This window comes from Marmota monax, unplaced genomic scaffold, assembly GCF_021218885.2.
Source record: "Marmota monax isolate L192 unplaced genomic scaffold, Marmota_monax_Labrador192_F-V1.1 WCK01_AAM20220418_F8-fsc00871, whole genome shotgun sequence".
Taxonomy (NCBI): Eukaryota; Metazoa; Chordata; class Mammalia; order Rodentia; family Sciuridae; genus Marmota; species Marmota monax.
In genome coordinates this window covers 45,394-71,234 of record NW_026694812.1, presented here as the reverse complement: position 1 = coordinate 71,234, position 25,841 = coordinate 45,394, and the positions used below count along the sequence as shown (strand labels likewise).

At 33.6% G+C, this 25,841-nt stretch overlaps 1 protein-coding gene across 1 annotated transcript in view; it reads left to right on the top strand.

Moving 5' to 3' along the window:
- The window catches only part of Adam18 (ADAM metallopeptidase domain 18), a 78,891-nt gene extending 53,976 nt beyond the window's left edge, over positions 1–24,915 (top strand). Inside the window, exons 10-12 of the mRNA XM_058573112.1 lie at positions 10,345–10,459; positions 16,955–17,114; positions 22,004–24,915. Of these exons, the coding sequence (XP_058429095.1) occupies positions 10,345–10,459; positions 16,955–17,114; positions 22,004–22,061 (333 nt within the window). The 3' untranslated portion in view covers positions 22,062–24,915. The remainder of the gene's footprint in view (positions 1–10,344; positions 10,460–16,954; positions 17,115–22,003) is intronic.
- Positions 24,916–25,841: the final 926 nt, after the last annotated feature.

The following is a 25,841-nucleotide window of genomic DNA, read 5'->3' as shown; positions in this document are numbered from 1 at the left end:
ATCACAAAAGCTGTCTATGCTCTCTCAAGGTCTTCAATGAAACCTGAACAGTTTAAGTTACTCACCCCCAAAAGACCAACTTGATATCATTTTCTCAGATCACTAATGCTCACAACTATTACTAATTGTGTTTACTGGACAGCAATTGAAGAGACGGAGATAATTCTGCAGAATGAAAGAGAGTGCTCTTTAAAGATAAATATATGTGAAAAGAAAGGCCAAAAAAAGTAGATTTGGACATGGTCAGGGAGCATTTGAGCTACAAAGCAGTTTCCAATAAAAACTTCATTCAGCTGTTTAGGAAGTCCTAAAGATGAAATGACTTGTTAAAAATGACCCAAGTTGGAGTGAGAGATTCAAGGTTTTAAAATCAATTATCAATTATAAACTTTCCTGAAAAGGAATGTAACCTTGAAATTTGTTAGTTTTCTTTATTTGAAGAAATTTCCAAAGGAGGCTGTGGAATGTAGGTTAGCAAGAGGCCTAGAGCTCTCATAAAAACTAGGCTGATGGTTTATTATGATCTTTGTTTTATGACACTAGGATTAACCTTAGATCATTGACTTTAAGATTTTCTTTTATAAAATAAGTATTTAAAACTATAAATTTCCCTTGCTTTAGTTGAATTTCTAAATTTTTACTGTTTTATTGTCATCACCTATCAATTTTTATTTCCTTTTGATTGTTTCTTTGAACAGTGGATTATTTAGAAGTGCATTTATTGCCACAATGTTTAGCTCTTTCCAAATAATTGTTATTGACTCCATTATGGTCAGGGAATATCCTCTGTTTTTATTTCTATTAAATCTTTTATCACTTTCTTTATGGCATACCATATGTCCTATGAATATATTGTGTACATTTGAAAAGATGATTATACCATGTACCTGTGAAAATAGTTTGTACCCATTAGTCATAGGATTAAAGATCAATAAATAACATCTATGTCTACATAACTGGTAATTATTTTGAGATTATCTATGTCTCTACTGTCTTAAAAATTGTCTAGTTGTCAATAATTGAGAATAATTCAGAATCTTCCATGATTTGGAATTGAATATTTCTCTTCTATCCCACATACAGTTTTCATAATAATTATTCAGAGATTATCTAGAAACTTGGGCTGAATTTATAGAGAGAGTTTGGATTCCTCTGTCCTCAATTATTATGACTTTCATAAGATTTTAGCTGTCCCACTACTTCTGTGAGTGTTGCTGTCCTCGATTAAAGTGGCTACCAAGCCAGGGGCAGTGTTATACCAAGAAGGATTGCATGACTCCAGGTGTTTGAGGTCAGCCTAAGCAAAAATAGATTGATTCAGTCAAAAAAAAAGAAAAGAGAAAAACTGCTACAGTGTAAAGCCCTTCCCATATGGATAATTTCCACCTCCAACATTCCACTACTTTGCAAGTGTTTGTGCCTTTTATAGGGACCACTGTTTTATTGTTATTGTTGCTATGGTTTTGCTATTGTTATTTTGTACAAAATTTACACTTTATAATTATTAAAAAGAGAAATGCACTCTTCCATATGAGAAGTAAAACCATTTATCTTTTGTTACTTATTTCTTATTGATCTACCTTTAGTTCATAACTAAATTAATTCGATGTTTTAAAATTTGTTGTGACTTAATTTATGTCCCAGTGTATGAGTGCCACAACATTCGACTAAATCAGTCAGGGTCACTCCAGGTGAATTGGGCTGGCACAAAATAATCACACAGAGTCAGAGAAAATACCTTTTTCTTGGGGTTCAGAGATGGTGCCTCTGTCCTACAAGGGAGGCTGGCAAAAAGAGAGAGAGAGAGCGAGAGAGAGAGAGAGAGAGAGAGAGAGAGAGAGAGAGAGAACATCTTAAGCCCTATTTATTGAGGGAAAGACACTTGAGGAAGTTCCACCCAAATGAGGCAAGGGATTGGGTTTCAGGGGGGGTGTAGCCCAGTCTCATTGGGTGATACCCAGTCCAAGAGCATCATTCCCCTGGAACAGAGGTGGGGTCCACCTGCTGTCCAGATGGGAAGCCAGTCCCACACACCTCCGTTGTTCAAGGCTAAGGGTCCGTGCTCACTCCTGTGTGGCAGCTCCCAACATGAGTGTATGATTAACGTTGGTATATATTGTGAGATCCTTAATTCAATGTGCATTAAGAAAGAGCTGGGTTGGGGATGCAGCTTGGTGGAAGAATGCTTACCTAATATGTATGATCCCTAGCACTAAACCAAACATATATACATATGTATAATTCAAGTTTATTCTATTTGTCTCTTATGCTTTATTTTTTTCTTCTTATTTCATTTGTTTCTGATAGGATAAGTTCACTCTCAGAATTGAAATTTCCCATTACTATTTTGGAGGTGACTATTTTTCTCCATAAATCTATCCGTTTTTCCTTGTATAGTTTTGAGGTGACATAGTCAAATCAATTAACAAATTTTACATTTTTACTAATAAACCTCTTAATTTTTTATATTTTCTCAATTATTTTGCTTTACTTTGCATTGTCCATTTACATATATTAGCTTTCTTTTAACAAGTATTTGCATAATATAGGTTTTCAGTCCTTTTCCCTACCTCATGTTTGAGATTTGTCTAAGAATCATAGATTTTCTAATTTAACTGTCAGTCTTTGTATTTAAACATATATGTACTGTAATTATTAACATATACTGAAATCTCATATGTATGTGCTTCCATTTTATTATTAATATTATTTTAAAGTGTCAAATCTTAATTATATATTTCACTGGGTATAATGTTATGTTCAATATATGTACATAATGTGGAATAATTAAATCAAACTAATTAAAATGTCTACTACATCACTTATTTTGTAGTCAGATCTTTAAAAATTTTTTTATGTATTGTTGCTTTCTTTCTTGTGTGGTGAGATTTCCAATTAAGTCATACTTTTTCCTTTGTTTAAAGGTAAGAAAATTCTTTACTCTCATTGATTACCATGGGTTTTTGTATTTTCTCATAAAAATGTCTTGTGTTTTTTCCATTCTCCATTGATAATGCAAGTTTCTTAGAACATAGCAACTTCATTTAAATCTTTTCAAAAATATTAAGTATATATAAATTATTTTTGGATCACATAATTGTCTCATATTATTAGCATCTGTCAAGTACTCTTTCTTCTAGTCAAGAGTTTCCTGGAAACGTAGCTACTAACTTGATTTTGAATTTTATGTAAATTTAATTTATAAAACTGTTGCCTTCTGGCATGAAAAAATTTGTATTATTTTAAATTTTATCCATATTATTGCATGTAAATTTTTGGTTCAGTCTTATTTCTTAGTATATTTTTATTGTGCAAGTATGTCACCATCCATTGCACTACTATTGGTGGGCATTTTGGCAGTTACCAGTTTTACATTATGCTATGCTTTGTTATTATTACCAGACACGATGCAATAAGATTTTTATTCACATCTTTAGGTGAACATATACTATTTCTATTTGGCATAAATGTTAGTTTGCTCAGGCTGTCATAACAAGATATCACATCTGACTAGATTAAAAACCAGGTATATATTTTTGTCATCATTTTTGGGTCTAGAAGCCCAAGATCAAGTTGTCAACAAAGTTTAATTCTGTTTTCTCTTTCCTTGGCTTGAAGATGGCTGCTTCTTTGATGCCTTCATGTGATCTTTCTTCTGAATGCACACCTCTCAGTGGCTCTTTGTATGTGCTCATGTCTCCTTTTTATAAAGATGCAAGAAAGACTACCTTAAGGCTCACTCTGAAAGACCCAAGTTAACTTAACCACCATTTTTATCTCCAGAGATATTCACATTATGAGGTAGTGCTGTTTAGGATTTCAGGATACAAATTTGATGGGTTGAACACAATCTTGTCCATAACAGAACTAAGAATGAAATCATTGTCATAGCACAGACACATGTGCTGCTCTTAAATATATATTTGATCTTTTTCTCTGATTCCTAACATGTGGATTTAAATTTCCCTGTTTCATTGCTTATGGCTCCTAAAAATCTTGGCATCTCTGGTTTGATGGATCTAATGAGAAAACTGGTAGCTCAGGAACTCTAGCTTCAGGATAGAGACCGCTCAATGGAAAGATGAAGACATGATTAGAGGATTGGGACTTTCAAGTCACTTCTCAACTTCTGGGAAGGGGAGAGTTTGGACACCAAAGGCCAGGGATGTAATCAATCATGCCTGTCTGAGAAAACCAAAAATCCAAAAGGATTGGACTTAGAGAGATCATGCATCTGCAGGGAGAATGACATATTTCAACTCCATGTGGACAGAAGCTCCTGTGTTCAGGATGAATCCAGAGATTGCCCTATACATCTTGCTCATGTGGCTGTTCATTTATATCCTTTAAAATGCCCTTCATAGTAAATGGGTAACTATAATGAAATGCTTACATGAGTTCTGTGGGCCATTATAGTAAATTAATTGATCCTAGGATGTGACTGTGGTAAATCTAATTTATAACCAGTTGGCCAGAAGTTCTAAAAGCTAGTTTTGTACCTGGCATCTGAAATGAGGGAACTGTCTTTGGGGAATGAATCTTCAACCTGTGGAATGTGACAGTGTCTCCAATAGTATGAGATATAGTGTGAGAATTAAAATGAATTAGAAGACTTGCAGTGTTATCCCCTGGAGAATTTTCTTGGTGTGAGGAGGAAATACACCCACACATCAGTAGTCATGGAGGCTTTCTGTGCTGACTGTATTGTGAGAGTTCAGCAGGTGAAACCAAATTTATCTTTCCCTGTATCTTCAGAGGCTATCTATAGGTTTAATAAATGATATCAAAAAGTGGCTTGACATATTTATACTCCTTTAAATATCTGTATCTCTTTCATTTTGGGTATTCTGGTGGTTGTAGAATGGTATTACAAATTTGAGGTTGCATTTTCACTTCTTTGATAAATAATTATTTGCACACTTTTCATAGTTCTTGAACATAGAGACTCAGGAATGTCCATTTGATTGCTCCAGGTGGATTTGGATTTGTTTTGAAATTCTCCAGGGTTTTGTTTATTTTGTAGATTTTTCATCATTTTCTTGAGCATATTAACACAGTTACTGGAAAGTTATTTTTTGCTGTTTCCTCTTTAGATCATCTTAAATTGCCTTTTTATTTAAAAAAATTCTGTGTTTTACATGGTTAGTAATTTTTAATTAAAACTGAATTTTTGGTTAAATGATGGTGATGGTATTTTTCACAACAGAAGCTTCATAGTTTCCTTTTGCAGAAATATTGTGGACCTGATTACTAAAATCCAGAGTGGATTTAGTTTTATCAACATAAGCTCATAGTTTTGGTTTATGTGTTTTATTATAAATCTAAGATTAGACTTATTAAATTTTAAAAAAATTGCATATATAGATGCAATATTTAATGTATTCCCAAATATTTTATAATTTATCTTTTTTAATATAATTATTTAGAGAAAATATAATTTCCTAATCATTTTCCATTTAACTAATTGGGTATTAACAAACATCAAGTTATAACATGATGTGAAAAATTTGGAGATACTACTATAAAGCGATTTGGAAAACATTCTATCATACCTTTCTCAGATCTTGTCAAGCTTAAAGGATATAGACATTTCATTCTAAAACTATTGGTCAAAATTAGTGAATTATGACCTCTCTTTCTATAGGACTTAGATAATTAACTATAGTTTTCATTTTCTCCTACTAGTTGTTGATCCATTTAGGTTAAAATTCTTCTAACATGAGTTGCTTATTTGCATTTTATTTAAAAATTAATGTATTTTCTGTATATTTAAATATGTTCCAAAACCTAATATGTGCCAGATATATCTTTATATCTTATTTTTTATTATTTTGTTTTTTGAATTGTCCATTCTTCATACTTATTTTGAATTTGCCAATATATGAATTGATCTATTTCCTAAGTTTCACTTTTTAATCCATTTTAACATCTAAGTCTTTATTAATTAATATGCTTGTTGTTTCATACATCACAGAACACTTATTTCTTAAATTTCCCTTTTTTTCCTTTCTTTTTTTCTTTTTTTAGGTACCGGGGATTGAACTCAGGGGCTCTCAACCACTGAGCTACATCCCCATCCTTATTTTGTATTTTTTTTAGAGACAGGGTATCAATAAGTTGCTTAAAGCCTCACTTTTGCTGAGGCTGGCTTTGAACTCAAGATCCTCCTTCCTCAGCCTCCTGAGCCACTGTGATTATAGGCATGCACCACTGCACTCAGCTTCCTTTCATTTTTGATAAATCACTTTATTTTTTAAAATTGTAACTATAATTATTTTTTTGGTAGTAGGGATTGAACTCAAGTTAGCTTTACCTCTGAACTGTATCATCAGTCATGTTATTTTATTTATTTTTTTTTTTTTGAGTCAGAGTCTCACTACAGTGCTGAGTGTTTACCTAAATTGCTGAAGCTGACTTTGAAATTGCAATCCTTTTACCTCCACCTCCAAGTCTCTGGGATTACAGGCATCTGCCACCACACCCAGCTGATAAAATAAAACTATTTTTCCCTGTATGCACAATTAAATCAACCATTTTTCATACTTTAGAAGGCCCTCCACCTTTTACCTCTAAATTTTGTTTTTGTTTGGCAATTTTGAAAGTCAAGATCTCTGATATTATAAGGGATTCTATGCATTATATTAATTTTGTCTCTTAAAAATTGTTAACATTTAAATCTATATCTAAGTTTGCTACTTTATGTCAGGTGTTCTTTCACTTATGTTAGTGTGGCTTGGGAGATGCTGCAGTACCATTTTAATTATAGTGTAGAGGGAAAATATACGTAGGAGATACGCATTTTAGAGTTCTTATGTATTAAAATTACAAAAAAATGTGCCCTTCCAAATAAATGGTCCCTTTTGTTGACTAAAGTTTTAAAATTTCAGTTTTATCCCCAAATTCTGAGCCCCTATTATATTTTCCTGATGCTTTCAGTCCTGAATGCTAGTTTTAGTCTCTTTACACTTTACAGAATGTTATATCTTTTCTTTCTATCGTTTTTCTTTCTTCTTCCTTTTTCTTTCTTTCTTTTTATTGTTATGAATATTTTGGGGGGATTATAAATATAGCCAATAAATGTTTGAGATTTGATGGATTTGTTCAGTTTTCCTATTGGAAAGTTAGTCTGCTCACATGGTCTATGTCAAGATTTTCTTCAATGCAGAAAAGCTGTCCAATACCATTTACCTTTTTTTTTTTTGGTTCTGTCTGATCATCTTTTCATACCAGTAAAAATAAAATGATGATATCCTTTGTTGTTTCATGTTATTTAAATAAATATAAATTAATTTACAAAGGGACTTTGTGGAATACATTTAAAATCATACTTAAGTGATGTTCTAATCCTAATTTCCAAACTGTATATTAAAATGCCAATCAAAATCCCAACGGCATTTCTTGTAGAAATGGATAAAGCAATCATGAAATTCATATGGAAAAATAGAAGACCCAGAATAGCAAAAGCAATTCTAAGCAGGAAGTGCGAATCAGGCGGTATAGCGATACCAGACTTAAAACTATATTACAGAGCAATAGTAACAAAAACAGCATGGTACTGGTACTAAAACAGGAGGGTGGACCAATGGTACAGAATAGAGGACACAGAGACTAATCCACAAAGCTACAACATCTTATATTTGATAAAGGAGCTAAAAGCATGCAATGGAGGGAGGATAGCATCTTCAACAAATGGTGCTGGGAAAACTGGAAATCCATATGCAACAAAATGAAACTGAATCCCCTCCTCTCTCCATGCACAAAAGTTAACTCAAAGTGGATCAAGGAGCTAGATATCAAATCAGAGACTCTGCGTCTGATAGAAGAAAAAGTTGGCTCCGATCTACATATTGTAGGGTCCAGCTCCAAATTCCTTAATAGGACACCCATAGCACAAAAGTTGATAACAAAAATCAACAAATGGGACTTACTTAAACTGAAAAGTTTTCTCTCAGCAAGAGAAACAATAAAAGAGGTAAATAGGGAGCCTACATCATGGGAACAAATTTTTACTCCTCACACTTCAGATAGAGCCCTAATATCCAGAGTATACAAAGAACTCAAAAAATTAGACAATAAGAGAACAAACAACCCAATCAACAAATGGGCCAAAGACCTGAACAGACACTTCTCAGAGGAGGACATACAATCAATCAACAAGTACATGAAAAAATGCTCACCATCTCTAGCAGTCAGAGAAATGCAAATCAAAACCACCCTAAGATACCATCTCACTCCAGTAAGATTGGCAGCCATTATGAAGTCAAACAACAACAAATGCTGGAGAGGATGTGGGGAAAAGGGTACTCTTGTACATTGCTGGTGGGACTGCAAACTGGTGCGGCCAATCTGGAAAGCAGTATGGAGATTCCTGGGAAAGCTGGGAATGGAACCACCATTTGACCCAGCTATTGCCCTTCTGGGACTATTCCCTGAAGACCTTAAAAGAGCGTACTACAGGGATACTGCTACATCGATGTTCATAGCAGCACAATTCACAATTGCTAGACTGTGGAACCAACCCAGATGCCCTTCGATAGATGAATGGATAAAAAAAATGTGGCATTTATACACCATGGAGTATTACGCAGCACTAAAAAATGACAAAATCATAGAATTTGCAGGGAAATGGATGGCACTAGAGCAGATTATGCTTAGTGAAGCTAGCCAATCCCTAAAAAACAAATACCAAATGTCTTCTTTGATATAATGAGAGCAACTAAGAACAGAGCAGGGAGGAAGAGCAGGAAGAAAAGATTAACATTAAACAGATACATGAGGTGGGATGGAAAGGGAGAGAAAAGGGAAATTGCATGGTAATGGAGGGAGACCCTCATTGTTATACAAAATTACATATAAGAGGTTGTGAGGGGAATGGGAAAATAAACAAGGAGAGAAATGAATTACAGTGGATGGGGTAGTGAGAGAAGATGGGAGGGGAGGGAGGGGGGATGGTAGAGGATAGTAAAGGTAGCAGAATACAACAGTTACTGATAGGGTATTATGTAAAAATGTGGATGTGTAACCGATGTGATTCTGCAATCTGTATTTGGGGTAAAATTGGGAGTTCATAACCAACTTGAATCTAATGTATGAAATATGATATGTCAAGAGCTTTATAATGTTTTGAACAACCAATAAAAAAAAATTTTAAAAAAAATGCCTATTGCCAGGCTCAAGTTATAGCTCAGTTGGTAGAGCATTTGCCTAGCATGTGTGAAGCACTAGGTTTGATCCTCCACACTGCATAAAAATAAATAAAATAAAGGTTTTGCATCCATCTATAACTTAAAAAAATACTTATTGCCAGTGCACTTCACAGGTAACAGTTGGGGTGTGGCTATATAACATAGGAGACCACTTTGTGGAAATGTAAGACTCTAATTCAGTGTTTTTTAATTGAAATTTCTTTTGGTGTGTAGGAAAGGGAGATTAAAAATTTAATGAACTTTAAAAAGTTTAACAGAATAATGGTAAATGCACAATGTAATTCTGTAGAAATATCTAAACTACTGAATATTCTGAATCTAATTTTTAAGTGGGCAAATTCTGCACATTTATACGGGGATAGAAATATGTTTATGGTATTATTTTGGCAAAAATACACGAATGTGTGTTTGTGGCTGAAAGATGTGTGTTTATAAATACATGTAATACATACATATGTGTATGAATGAAATGTAAACTTCTTTTAGTGGGACATGGGGCTCAGTGGCTAAATACACTTTTAAATTCATACACTTTCAGTTACAAAATATGTGCTTAATTTTAAAATAAAAATTAACACTAATAAAATATTAAAGCATCAGTAATATGAAAAAACTGCCAAATATAAGCTTCTAGCAATGCAAATTTATCATAAATTTATATTTATTGTTCATTTTTAATATTTTCTTTTCAGATGTTTTATTTTGTTTAAGAAAACATGTAAAATAAAATGCAAATTGTTGATCAGTAGTATAAAATGTTGAAGGGTTTAGGATAAGACATTATAGTATCCATGTCAATTGATAGTTATTTTATCAAAATGTGTATAAGAATTATAAAGTACATAAATAGAAAATGTCCAAATGGTGACAGCAAATGTTTCCAAATCAAATAAATAATATAAGATGATTGAATTTCATTTTTTTAAAAGATGAAGGAGGGATACAAAATATACTTTCATGTAAGTCATGATTTTGCCATTTGAATAATTAATGTTGTCAAAATTTCACTACTCATTCTACCATTTCTTATGTAGTCATAAAAATCTTATGAAAATTCATTATCCTTTGTAATTCAAACACCTATACCAGATATAAAGACCAAGATAATCCAAAGTAATTACACATTTTTCTGTTTCAGATATGTAACAATTTTGGCAATTGTCAGTGCTTTCCTGGCCATAGGCCTCCAGATTGTACATTTCAGATTGGTTCACCAGGGGGCAGTATTGATGATGGAAATATTCTAAAATCTGGTGAGTAAAAGTTCAACTTATAAAACAAAACAGAATTTTGTTTGTTTTACAGGGTACTAATTAAAGAAATCTACTTCTGCTTCAAGTCTTTTATGCTCTCCTGAGAAATTCAAAGAGTTACATGTATGGTGTTTCTATTTAAATTAATGTTATACAAATTTTTAATCATATTTTCTGAGACATCCAAGATTTATTTATTTAGTTAAATAAGATAACATAAAATAGTACTCCTAAATTTTAGTTAATATTTTAAAAATCATATAGAATAACAAAGAATACACATGTGACTTGCATTTCATATTATTAAAAACTTTGTAAATCATTTAAAAGCAACTGTAGGATACAGTGTGCAATTTGAATGAAATTTGGAAAAACATATGGCAAAATATAAAAGTATATTTTATATGGAATAATACTAAATCAATTACATTTGGAGTGGGAGTGCATATTTATATTTTCCCCTGTTCCTATGAATGAATACAATATCCTAAGGTACGTTGCTTCAACCATTCATTCATACTTTCCCTCCACAAACGTGTTGTTGGCTATTTGGAGAGGCAAATTAAGATCCATATTTCATAAACTAGTTATCTAAGTGTTTTATGGTTTGAATGCGAGGTCCCCCAGAAGTTCACGTGTAAGACAATGCAAGACGGTTTGGAGAAGAAATGATTGGGTTATAGCCTTAATCTAATCAGTGTATTAATCCCTGGTGTGATTAACTGAGAGTGAACTGGAGACAGGTGGGGTGTGGCCAGAGGGAGTAGTTCACTGGGAACATGGCTATGGGGTATATGTTTTGTATCTGGAGCATGGAGTCTCTTTCTCTCTGCTTCCTCACCACCATGTGAGCTGTTTCCCTTTGCCATACTGTTCTGCCATGATGTTCTGCCTTACCTTGAGCCCCGAGGAATGGAGTCTTCTGTCTCTGGATTGGGGTCTCTGAAACTGTAAGCCTCCAAATAAACTTTTCCTTCTTTACAACTGTGCTGGTTGGGTCTTTATGTCACGGTAGTGAAAAGAGCTGACTAAAACAAGGTGTTTGGTAATGTCAGACTGAATGAAAATATATTACTTGAAAAGCAATGACTTTAATTATAAGGCCCTTAAGCAGACAATGAAAGAAGGGAAGACAAGTAAGTTGTTATATAATATCAGGTATTTGTAAGTAGCAATGAGTAAAGAAAAATTATGGAGAAAGATGTTTGAGAATTAAAATTGATACATGGAGAAAGATATTTGAGAATTAAAACCAAATTTTCATTAGAAATCAGAAGAAAGCTGGGTGCAGTGGTGCATACCTATAATCTCAGCCACTCTGAGGTAGGGGGATCACAAGTTCCAGACCAGCCGTAGCAATTTAACAAGGCTCTAAGCAAGTTATTGAGACCCTATCTCAAAAAAAAATTTTTTTTAAAGGCCTGGGGATGGAACTCAGTGGCAAATTATCCCTGGGTTCAATCCCCAGTACCTCAAAGTAAAAATAGTAATAATAACAAATAAAAATAAAATAAATCAGAGGATGGACAGACATGAATATAATCCAATTTTCTCAGAGATTAATAATCCATAGTTTATGGTTAAGTCATCAAAGTAATTCATGGAATGATAAAATTATGCACAATGAGTTGAGATATAACTTCAGGAAGCAACAAGAGTTTAGAAACAAAATCTCTGAGATGATTAATAATCCTGGAAACAGAGAGAATGAAAAGGAGCAGCAAAACAGATATGTACTTCTGGCCATGGCAAAGTAATAACAGAAAATTACACGAATGGAATGTTTGTCAACAAGTGACAACAACAACATGGAGTATGATCCTTGAGAAAAGGGAAACATGAAATGAGCAGCACAATGGTGAGACATTGTCAACCATTTTTGTGTGTATGTTTTGGAAGATTCAGATGAAGAGAAGAAAGTTAATGTACAGAACAGATATTTTTTTTAAGTAATGGCCCCAAACTTCCCCCAACCATTATTCTTTTCTAGAGATCAATCAGCAGCTGATTATAATGAATCTTAACATAACAGGAGGTGGTTTGGATCATCCACAACTTTCTCGTGCTCCTGCAGCACACTGAAACCTGGTATTAACTTGGCCTCCTTATGGATGAAAGTCCTTTTAGGTTTTTATTCATGACGACTATTTCTGATAACAGAGTGTGAGGTCTGTGACTTACTTCCATAGGCTGCATCTGACTCAGTTCTCTCAATGTAGTAGTTCAACCAGGAAGAAGCTAGTGTAAAAAAGCATTAGCTTTGTTTTCTTCAACAACCAAAAGAAAAACAATAACCAAACCAAAACAAAATGGTAAACCCCCAAGTAAAGAAGGCAGAATGAGATCTCCAGTTTTCTTTTTTTTATTTTAAGAAAAGTTTCACAGGACTTTACCCATTCACAGTTCACAGGAACAAAATTAACAAAAACCATCCTCAAGGAATCCCCAAATATGATGTGTTAGACAAAGACTTTAAACTTTAAATATTCTCTTATTAAACCTGCTCAACACCTACAGAGAAACATGGACAAAGAACTAAAGCTAATCACAGAAAAGTGTGTGAACAAAATGAGAATATCATTAGAGCTAGGAGTTATAAATAGAACCAAACAAATTTTGGAATTAAAAAAGTACACTAACTAAAATAAAAAATTATAAAGCAGATTTGAACATATAGGGAAAGCAACAGAAAATTTACTGGTAGTTCTGGCTGGTTTGAATGATTTAAGAATTGTTGGTTGTTACATGAATGTCAGTGGTAGTCTGCAGGTACTAATGTGAGGGAAGCTGAAGGATCTTTGCAAACTCTAGATAAACTGATTACGGAGGAAAATTACTTGTGAGAACAAATATCCAATATGGATGAAACTTGTGTTCTGGAAATGGATACCTGAAAGGCATCATACTTAGAAGAAAAAAGTAATAATCACCCCCATGGAAGTTTACAGTGAAGGGTTTAGTAGATGCTTTTGTAGTAGACCTCAGTACACTTCTCAAAAGATTTGAAAATATGGACTCAAACATTAAAAGCTTTTTATTAATAGAGAACATTCATGGTCCATTCCACCATGGACATATTTCCAAAGAGAATAACACATCCTTCTCCAGAAGAGCTCAGACAAGTCCTTCAGGAGGCATTTGGAAAAAGACATTGTTGTCGCAGGAGATGACAGCTCCTGTATGTTTTTGCCCCTGAAGATCTTCTAGTGGGACAAGATGTGCAAGTGGACCAGTGATATTTATTATCTGTCTGGGGCTAAACCTAGACTAATGTTTGTGTTTATATGTTTTTAATAACAAACAGTAAAAAGTTTAATTTTTTTTAAAAAGTATGTTAAAAACATACAATAAGGGTACAAAGAAAAAAATATTTTACACAGCTATGCAAAGTATTTGTGTTTTAAACAAATGTTATGACAAAAGAATCAAAAGATTAAAAAATAGAAATTTTATAAAATAAAATATTACAGTAAGCTAAGGTTAATTTATTGTAGAATTTAAAAACAAAATTTACTGAAGCCCTACTGTCCAGTGTTTATTAATTCTTCTGTAGTCCAATCCTTCACATTTACTCACTGACGGACCCAAAGCAACTATGTGTCCTGCATGCAGTTCCATTCATGGTAAGTGCCCTATACAGTTGTATCTTTTTAAATTTTTTTCCTTTTCTTTTTTTTTCGTGGTGCTGAGGATTGAATCCAGGGTCTTGTGCATGCAAGGCAAGCACTGTAACAACTGAGTTGTATCCCTAGCCCAGTTGTATCTGTTTTTATTTTCATCTTTAAATACTGTATTTACTGAACCTTTTCTATATGTAGATATGTTTAGATAACCAAATGCTTATTGTGTTAGTTTTCTCCAATATTCAGTGCACTAATATTTAGTACACATTTGTAGGTGAGAAGAAAAAGGATATAATAATAGCCTAGATATGTAGTGGGATATACCATATAGGTTTGTTCAGATACATTTGTGATGATTGAACAATGACAAAATCACCAGTTGATGCATTTCTAAAAACATATCCCACTCTAAGTGGCATATGACTGTATATTTATAGTCATTGTATCTTCCTGATAAAAGACCCTTTTATCATTTTACATTCTTTCCTTTGTGTCTTGTGACAGTTTGTCTCATGGTGTATATATTTGTAAAATCTCATCTAATTGTACAGTTGAATATTTGCATTTCATTGTATATAAAAAATATAAAAAAGGAAAATACCAGAGCTATGAAATAACCAAGATTTTCCTTGGCTATTGATGGGAATATAATTGTTTCAACCACTTAAGAATATCACTGGAATTATTTACTAAAATTGAATAAAGGTATATGTTGTGAACAAGCTTTGCCACTCCCAAGGTGTACATGTGCAAGAGAAAGGCAAACATGTTGATGAAAAAAAATATATAGTAGGATATTCATGGCAGCACTATTCATAATACCCAAATGGCAAAGTACCCACACATCCTATGGAATAGAAAGCTTTAATAGCTGTTATTTCTTTGCAATGATATAGTATCCACCAAAAAGCATGAACTTTTTACCACAATAAGCAATGATGTGGGTCCATCACAAAAGCCAGCAATATTGAACAAAAAATGTGAGATGGATTAAAAGTACATATAGTATAATACCATTAATATAACATTTAAAGTCTGTTGAAAATGATGCATGTTTTTAGAGGCCAAAGTAGTTATTTTTCCTTGAGATGGAAAACAGTAGCCTTGGGAAGTTCTGAGGTGCTGGTAAATGTCATATTTCTGGATTTGGTGGTGATTGCATAGTCATGTTCAATTTAGAAAATTCTTTGAGCTATAATAGTATATGCACACATTTTAAAAAATATTATGTTACACTAAAAATAATAAATAAATGATAATTGGAAAAATAAGTGTATATAGATTAATGTATATATCTATACATAGATATAGATATTTATATATACAGGTTATATATATTAGATATCTGTATTATGTATATATTATATTTGGGTTCTGTTTTTGAGTCCAGGACAGTAGGCATATGCATATTAATTTTATTAATGCATTATTAATTCTACAAGTATATTGATATATTGTATATTTTTCTAAATTGTGTAATACCTTAGCTTTTCAAAAGTGTAAAAAATAACCAAAGGGCAAAACCTTGTAGAATATACATGAAAGGAGAAGTATATACACATATCTAGAAACACAGATATAGATATTGACACCAGATGGGAAGTCATGGAAATTGCTTCTTGCAAGGAGAGGAATTAATTTAGCAGTGTTATGGACCAGGCTGTATGGGCAATGACCAAACAGACTCCATTTTACCCTAAGACTTCATATCATGTAAGAAATGCTTCCCCCATTGGAAAGCTCCGCCTCTGTACCCATTAATAGTGACCAAGCATAAGATACTTGGCAACACAAAACAGCAATTCTTATACAATATAAAATTGTTCTCTTTGGTTTCCATTTTTCTTGGGCAGTGTACCTTGTCATACATTGATTGTCTAGACGTTAGTAACCATTCTCTAACTTGAACTGAACTTAGGTCATTTTGACCGCTTCCATTCTACTCACTTGCTGCTATGACAACCTGGAAAGTCCCGTGGGAAGTACCAATATATCCATTGCCCCTAACTGCCCAATTCAGCTTCTGTACCTGCTTGCTTGCAGCTACATCAACCTGGTTGTGTTTTTTTCAGCTTTTGCCTTTAAATATCCTAAAATGCTCAGGTTCAGGGATGTTCCTTGCAGACACAGTTATGGGTCCTGTAGGTATTGAGCCAGCTGGCCGGCTAAATAAAGACTCTTCAGTTTGGACAGGGGACTTGGTGTGTTTTCTGAGCGACCTGCCCTACAACAAGCAGGGAGTGGGTAAAGTTTTTACAATTTTTTTTAAAGTTTAGCTTAAGTGTTTTTAAAATAATAAATTATTTTTATTTAAATTAATATTATTTTTAACTTTTACATAAAACATAAAAGTTATACATACTAGTGGGGTAACATGTAGCACTTCAATACATATATACATTGTGCAATACTTAAATCAAGTGAAACATACCTCCTCAAAATTTATCATTTTTGTGAAAACATTCAAAACTTTCTTCTGAGTCTTAGAAATACACTATCATCATCCGTGGGCACTCTACTGTGCAACAGCACAGTGAAATTTCACACTCCTTCCTACCTGAGAAAGGGAAAGGTTGATCAATGAGTCCTTTTAAATTTTGGTGTTACAAATGAATCCAATGCAGTAAATAGCACTCAAAATGTATACAGCACCATAGTGTTTAAACAAATATGTATAAAAGACAAATTAGAAATGTATGAAAGTATACCATTATGGTTTGGGGATTATGAGCTTAAATGTTTTTTTCCCCTTAATAATTGCAATGTGTTAAAATTTTATGTGTGTGTGTACATTTATATGATTAAAATAAGAAAACTATAATTTATTATAAAGTTTTCAACAAATCTGTACTTTCTGATGTTGCATTTCTAGATTTATTTTTTCTTAAAAAAGGCTATAATGCACATCGGTACAACTGGCTTATTCTGAGTTTCTACATTTTTCTGCCATTTTTTATTGCTTTCATCCTTGTTATCATTAAGAGAAATGAAAGGAGAAAATCAGACAACAGAGAGAAAACAGAATGTGAAGGGTAAGTATGACTCTTGTAGTTAATTTATTAGGTTAAATTGTACTTAATATTAACCATTGTCATAAAATCATACTAATGTTATATAGCATCTGTCATTTTTACTCCTGAAGATGTGCATTTTAATATAATATAAATGCCTTTTTTACAATTTTGCTTTCCAATAGTTTGTTAGTTTATTGAGCCAAGTAAAAAATTAGACTGTGCTAAAACATTTCCTGGTGAGTGTTCCACACTGTACTGGGGTGTTTATAAATCAGAGAAGAATATATTTGGTGCATTATTTTAAGCCTCCTTCTATTTGAATCTAACTTATGTATTGGATTTGGCTTTCTTCAAGGAAAGCCTTTTTTAAATTTAGGAGTTGCATTAAAACTTTTATTAGCAAATTATTTTAATGTCATAATCTTTCTGTCTCAAATAACATAAAAAATCTCACTTAAGATTTCCTCTGAAATTATATACTGTTTCCTGTAGGTTTGTATATGCTATTCTTAGATTTGTGCTTTTTTTCTTCTGATGACCAAACATTCAATTAACTGAAGGCAAGAAACTCATATTAAGACTCTAATTGCAGCTTGGTTGTCTCAGTCTTTTTCTGTTATTACAATTGAATATCACAGACTGTATAATTTATAAATATTTATTCAGCTCACTGTTCTGGAGGTTGCAAGTTCCAAGATTGAGAGATTGCTTCTGTACTGAGGTTCTTCTTGCTAGTGAGGGGTACTCTGCACAGTCCTGAGATGGCACAGGGCATCATATGATAGAAGGGGCATCCAAGAGACAGAGACAGAGTGGCTTTTTTTATGACACAGTCACTCTCAAGAGAACCCATTAATTCATGAATCTATGAGTAGATTATTTAGTTCTTGAGGTCAGAGTTCTCATGACCTAATAACCTCTTGAAAGTCCCACCTGATTTCACCTCTGTAAACCTCACAATGAGGGTTAATTTCAACATGAGTTTTGATGAGGACATTCAAACCATAACATTCACAAATTGTTTCATCTTCAAAGTGTTGTTTTCTTTTAAGCTGTTGTTATGGGTCTGTTTCAGGAAGATACTTTCAGTTTTATACACACAATGCATATTGTTCCAGCAAAAGAATAAGTAACTTAATTAGGCTACCAGCATTTTTCTGAAGAAGAAAAAAAGGCCTTGCATGCTTGCATATGATACAATTGAGGGGATCTGGGTGATGTATGTGCTCAATACATCTCCATAAACCCAATATTTTTATTTTTTGTATTTCTACAAGGAACATTTACTTGGATATATTGAAAAGTTATTTTAACCAGTTGTGGAAATATAGGAATATACTCATTTCCACCATGCATTACCTCTTTATTGAATTTTATAAAGGGCTCTATAAAGGGCTTTGAGTCTCAGGAATCTTTGGATATACTTAGTATAGAACCATCTGTCTTGCTGCCTAGCTTCAAGAGTTCCCTTGAGAGTAACAACCTAAGGCTTAGTCCTAGAAAGTCTTTTTTCCTACCCTTGAGTTAGTTCAATTTTTTGATGTCTTAGGTTATAAGTAAAAAAAAAAAGACTATGGAATATTTTTTTTTCATCTATACCTTGAGTGAATATTTAATGTAAGATAGAGTTGGATTTCTTTTGGTTTCTTTTTTCTTTGTTCATTTATAAATGAGTTTTCCAGAGTAACTTTTTATCTATTTCTGATATTTAGGGGTAAGGATGGCCTCTGCAAACATGCTTTTAGTCATTCTTATCCTTGACATACTCGATCTTTCACTTAAGTAAACTCATGTAAAGTCAATAGACAAAATATTGGACTTTCATATAAAATATGGTAATGATCATTTTCATTCAGATCTTCATAGAAATAATCACTGAAATTAACAAAGAAAATAATGTATTGAGAATTTCTTTAATTATGTGAAATCCTAGGCACATTCCCAGGTAGAGTAGGAAAAAGAAAAATGAGGAGAGCTCTAGCTAGGCTGGTAAAATTCAGCAAGGATGTTGGCAAAATTTGTAATCTTTTTGGCTTCATGCACTCCCAGGAAAAAAACATGGCCATTTAAAATTTGGAGCGAGGTAAGTTCAAACCCGAGAGAAAAGAATAAGTCTTCCCAATAAGTAGGGATATGATTTTATTGTGTATTAGGGTGTGTGTGAGGAGAGGAGGTGGTAATTGTATCTAACTTTTATAAATTATACTTTCCTCTCTTCACATATAGTTCTTATTGACTGAAAAGTTGTGCGGATTTCTTGAACCTTGTGTCTTTGTAAAAGATGTCAAGTAAGACATAAGGCATTGTAAAAGTATAGCAAAGTGTGTTAGAAGAGAAGGAAGGGGGAAAAGACACTCTCAAGGGAGAGAGAGGTTGTATTTTAGAGGAGATAAAGAACCTACTTCTTGTGTCCCAGCTTTTATGGGGATTTTGGGGGGAAGTTTCTAAAGGGTCCCACATGAGAATCATCTCCTAGCTTTTGATTGACAGTTGGCTTATATCAGATTTCTAAATCCCTGTTGCATATGTTTACTAATGAGTGTCTAATGAAATCCATGTGGGTGAAAATTTATAATTACACTAAGATCATATCATGTGCCACAGACCTAAAGGCAACTGGAATTTTTAAAAATATATATTTTATAGTAGTCTTAGGCCAGGGCACTCTGTCTTCCTCTTATCAAAGGAGTCATTTTGAATAGACACCTTTTAGCCCTAGGGATAATGTTGCAGATTATTTTCATAATTAAGTCAGAGCAGTTAGTGTGACTTTGTGTAATGGTTTCCTTAAAAACATGTTGAGGGCTAGCACATAAGCAGGGTCTTTGCAATTAATGCCTTAATCTCTGTATTTTCAGTGCTTATGTCTACCTGTTCCTTATCATTCCAACTATTTTTCCTCCCATTTGAGCTCTTATTTATTCAATGATTTCACCATCAGGAGAAACAAAGTAGATTGACACTCCCTTAATTATTGTACTGTTCTACAAATCTATAACCATCAAAAAATTAGAAATCATCAAGATTCTTTCTTCAAAACTTCCTGCAAAATATAAAATCTATGAAAGATCAAGGCAAAATAATGATAGGACATATCAAGATGTTAAATTGAAGCCTAATTGTTTCAAGAGTCTTAATAAATTTAAGCAGTCTAAATCCCTTATTTACAAAGCAGATAATACCAGATTGGATAAAAATAAAGAGAACTATAAGCTGACAAGAAACTCACTTTAAACTTTAAGTTCTGGTGTGCTATTGTGACAAATATAATAATAATATGCTATGTATTTCAAAAAAAGTGGAAGGATGTAGAATATTTTCATCATGAAGAAATGAAACATATTTAACCCCAATTAAATTGGTGTACAGTATATATCTGCAAGTAAATATCACATGGTACTCCATTAATATGTGCAATGTTTATATTTATATGTAAGTTAAAAACCAAATTAAATTTAACAAAATGTCTAAAGTTAAAATACATATTTTAACTTTATACATATATAACTAAAAATATTTATAGTTATGTACACCATGCTAACACCAACCATAAGGTAACTAGTTATACTTGACATGGAGAGCTATGTTAATATCAGACCAAAGGCTTTCTGAATAATTATTTTACATGAAGAGGATAATTCAGTATGCCGATTAGAATAATATAAAAATCAAGTTATTATGGAGACACATAATTGTTTTGTTCTAATAAAAAAATATTTTTTATTAATTTCTTTATTTTTACCTTGGCTTTGTGTACTTGAACTTCTGTTATTTGGTGCATGAAAGAATGAGCTACAAATATTTGAAGTGTCAACAATCTTCTCTCAACAATTGATAAATTAGTAGGCTGAAGATATAATAAGGACCTAAAAAATTGTAAAACAGTAACCAGTAGCAGGAACTTTCAGAATACTCTGAGATACATCCATCAGGAATCATATTTAAGTGTTCCTGAAACTTCTGACAAACTAGACCAATTCAGTGCCATATAAATGTATCAATAATGGTCCCATCATGAGTACATTAAGACTGTATCTTTTCCCCCACATTTATGCCAACATTTATTGTTGCTATTTGCTTTAAGTTTTTCTTATTCTGCAAAAGCATAGGTAGTTAATGCAAATGGCTGGGCAAAGATAGCATTGGCAAAGGTTTTGTTCATGGATTTACAGAAGTTAGAAAGATAGAAAGCAGAACACTAGAAGACAAAATGTTAGAAAGATATGTAGTAACATTATCAGGCATCCTTGTGTTATTCCTCAAAGTGAAGAAATCCATCCCCGTAGGTAACCAGCTGAACAAATCATATAGACTTGCCTTCCTTTATTACATGCTGCAACCAGTGGGCTTCAGGCTGATTCTTTCTCCCCCAGTCCCTGTTTCCCCAGAAGTGTTGACACAGTGCAACATGTTGTGTTTGCTACATACATACTCCTTCATGTGGTTCTAGTAAATTTTCAGGAGCAATTCTGTTATGTAGGATTACCAGGAAAAAATACAATTATTTTTGTTTAGCAGCAATATTCTTGTAATACCTTGTGCTATTTGACCTGTGGTGGTAGAAAAATTTCTCACCATGTCTTGGCTTATGTATTCTCCAGCACTGCAAATAAGAATAGCAGGTATGTGTTGACCCTACCTTATCATCATAACATGTAAACATGCTTCTTTTTCTTCTGGAAATGGAGTTATGGGGATTTTCCCACTTGAAATCATGTTTTGTGTAGCAAGAGAGGAGTAAAGGAATGCCCTAAAAGGGAGGTATTCCTTCCATCAGCTCTCTAAAGAAGGGATTGGTCCCATCCTTGAGTTGGTGGATAAATACTTAAAATCACAGACAAAAATGTAGACTTTGGATTGCAGATAATGCCACCAAAAGTACTTTCATTTATTTCTTTATTGACCAGGAGGATGAAAACTGTATCAAGGCAAGGATGGGTGTGGCCACAGAAATCAACTGAATGACATTTAATTTGAAGGAGTGTCTGTCATAGCCTCATATTGTTAATCTGGGTGAGACACCTATCTATTAAGTTGGGAATAGATCATGGAGATCCTGGTGCATAGTTTTAAATTAGAATAGCAACATTTATCTGGTGAACAACTTTTATTTAGAAGGTAAGATCTGAAAGGGGAAGATCTTCATGGATTATGACAGTAGGGATGGCATTGAAATTGCTTATAGGAATAATTAAGGGCATGCGTTGGTCATGGATCTATTATGAAATCAGGTGACATATCCAACAGTTGGTTAAAACCATTGCTAATTTTATGACACTTTGGGACAACTTAATTAAAGCATGATCTTTCCAAGTTTGGGTACAGTTATATATGGGCTCTTGTGGGTTCTAGCAGTTAGGATAATAATGATGTTGAGTAAGCAATCTAAAACATAGGGAAAGTAGCCTTTTGGGTGCAATGTGTTCAAAATTATTAATATTCATAAGAACAAAAATTACTTTTGGTAGCTAAAAATTAGCATAAGGACACATAAAATAAGGATATTAACTGAAGAAGTTACAGCCGTTGAGCGTATATGATTGATTATGCTTACAGAGAATATGAAATAAGGATTATCAGAAGAAGTCATCAAGTAACTTGTAGTGTTACTAGGGATTAGATTAGTCTCTAAATCAGTCAAAATATCCTGGCTTGGTCCAGAACCTTGGGTTTGTAAGCTGACCATGGTAGATATCTACAACTTCTTGATTTTGAGTGTTAAATCATCAATAGGAGTAACTTCCCAGGAGGATTTTGACATTCTTTTAAATTGAGAAACATGAATCCAAAAATCATTACACTCTTTTAGAAATCTTAATGAGACCCAAGCCCTGATCACTGTCAGGGTATTTGAGGTGCTGGGATGAATATCCTTTATGGGATCCACCTCATGGGTGAGACAGGATTTTTCCTTCTGACCAGCAATGGGATCTATTTATTAGGGGAATTGTATGAAAAAGCACCACATCTTGGAGTCCTGAAACCTCCATGAAGTTCCTAATCACCTAGAAATACACCTAAGGGGCAGGGAGGAGTAGATGCCCTCTTCTCTTTGAGGTGAAAATACCCTCACCTCAAATATCTTTTGTTGATCAAGTTAAGCAACTTCAATTTTCCAATTGCAATTTTGGAAATGACCAAAAGATGTCACTGTGAACTCAATGCAACAAGCAGAGCCAAGCAGGAGTGCACCCCATCTTGGAGCAGCTTCTGTGACAGATCCATATTAAAAATTTTGCCGAATAGTATACAGAGACATTTGCTGAAGATCCCTTTACACATTTTTTGTTTCCTTTTACAAACTTAGAAAGACAACCAATATTTGATTGTTGTCTCTATGCATCATTATATGTAAGGTATAGAAACCCAGATAGTTTATGGAAACAAGAATGTAAAGAAAAAGAAAAGAAAGAGAAAGAAATAAAGAAAGGGAGGGAGGGAGAAAGAAAGAGTCATTGCAAAATTAAAATTAGGTAAAATACTCCTAGGTAACAATGTTCTTTCCTGCTGTTTTGTTTTTGTTTTTATTTTTTAAATAATAGTCATCCTAATGAATGTGAAGTGGTATCTCAATGGTTTGAATTTTCATTTCCCTGTTGATTGGTGATACTGAGCATCTTTCCTTGTACCTCTGAGCCACAGGGGATATAGGAAGATATTGTTTAATGTGTATGAAATTTCATTTTTGCAAGATGAAAAGAATGGTACAGTCGTGGTGGCTGCACAACAATATGAATATGCTTAATACCGTGTAACTTAAAATTGGTTAAGATGGCAAAGTTATGCTATGTGTATTTACCACAATAAAATGTATTATTTAAAAATAAGTAAATTGTGAAAAAAATTGAAATTAGCATGTTACAAATTCATTAGCCATAAAATGAAAACTTTTCCATGTTAATTCCATTGTCTTTCCATGTGTGAACGTCCATGTGTGAACTTATTGGTGGGGGGAAGGTATGACCGATCTTTCAAATGCTAAAGCCATGGGGCTTTCCAAGAAACAAAGTTTTTCAAAACTGAATAAATAAGTGGTAGTTTTGTATTATGGTTATTTCATAGTTGTATTTTTTTGTCTGATACTTAAATTATAAATCAATACTAAAGTCATAAAACCATACACTTTGTAGTTAGCTTCTTGCTTGGACTACTCAGACAGTATTCTTAGACTCAAATTGACTATAAAAAAATTTATTTGTTGATGTTTTGTGTGTTTTGAACTAAAGCATAAAGTAGAACTCCAGCAGTAGATATGGTTACAAATAGGCAACTACTAATGATCATACTGAGAATTTCTTTCTTTTCCTTTATTACAGTAATTCAGCTATTGTACCAGAAAGCTATGATGTGAAGTATTAATATTGCCAAGAAGTTCACCACCAAATGGCCTAACAGAGAAAATGTGCTTTATAACCCCATGTTATGCCCAAATGCATTTTAAATGTCAGATTTTGGAAAATAAAGCCCACATACATAGATAGCAGGCTCCTATGAGTCAAAGGCAGCTTGCTGTGGGTGGGTGCTCCTGAGGCTGCAAGTGACACTGGCCTCTGTGTTCACAAAGCTGGGGCCTGGGCAGCTGAGTCCTTCATACACCCACTGCCCTTTGACTCAGCTCCACTTCTACTGCCCCAGCAAGAGCCTAGGAAACAACAGGTGTTAGCCTGCCACAATTCAGCTCCGCAAGTCCACCACTGTGTCCTGGCTGACTGGTGCTCTCTCCTTCCGGTTTTTTCAAGCCTGGGCAAACTGGCATTCCCCAGTAGAATATTGCTGGACTAGGGCTTCCTATCATAGTGCCAAATGGTAAGGAAAGATTTTCTCTTGGTTTAGAATTTCAGACCAGGCTGAAAGGTCCAACACTGCCCAGTTTCAGTGCCCAAGAACTGTGGGGGCCCTGCTAGACCTAGTGGTTGAAGGGTTCAGTGCATAACAGAGACACTTATCCCTCACTTACCTGACCTGCAGAAGAAGGTGCGTTTCTCCTGGGGAGTGAGGAAGGAGAAAGCTTGATGGAGTCTGAGACCTACAGCCTATACTTCTTCCACTCAGGGCTGAGGTTAGTAGGCCACAAAGTGTCCCTAGACGATAGTAGAGAAATTCTCTATCTCCTACAGGAGCCTCTCCCAGAAATCAATGTATAATTTTATGGTGCTTATTGTGTATATGTGGGTGTTGGGGTTTGGAATTATAAAGAGCAATGAGAGATAAAAAAATAATTAAATGAAGAATGACGATGCAGCTCTACACTGAGAAATGCCCATATAAACTTTGCTCCCCAAAGATTCCAAAACACCAGGACTGCAAATCACAGTGCCATAAAAGATAGGGGAAAACAACAATGAAGGAGATGTTTCAATACAGATAGCCAAGTTTGTGTGTGTGTGTGTGTGTGTGTGTATATATACATATACATATATATTTTTTTTTCAAAAAACAATGTGGAGAAATCAAAACCCTTGCGCCCTGTTGATGGCAGTGTAAAATGGTACAGCCACCATAAGAAGCAATATGATGAGTCCTCCCAAAATAAAATGTATAATTACCAAAGAGGAGAGCTCTTCCTTTTCTGAGTACATACTAAAAGAATTGAAAAGGTTTCAGGAGATATTTGTAGACCCACATTCCAAGCAACATTATTCTCAATAATAAAATACATTTATATATATATATATATATATATATATATATATATATGAATTATCTCCTTAGTGATTGGCCTATGGATTATAATTAATATAACTT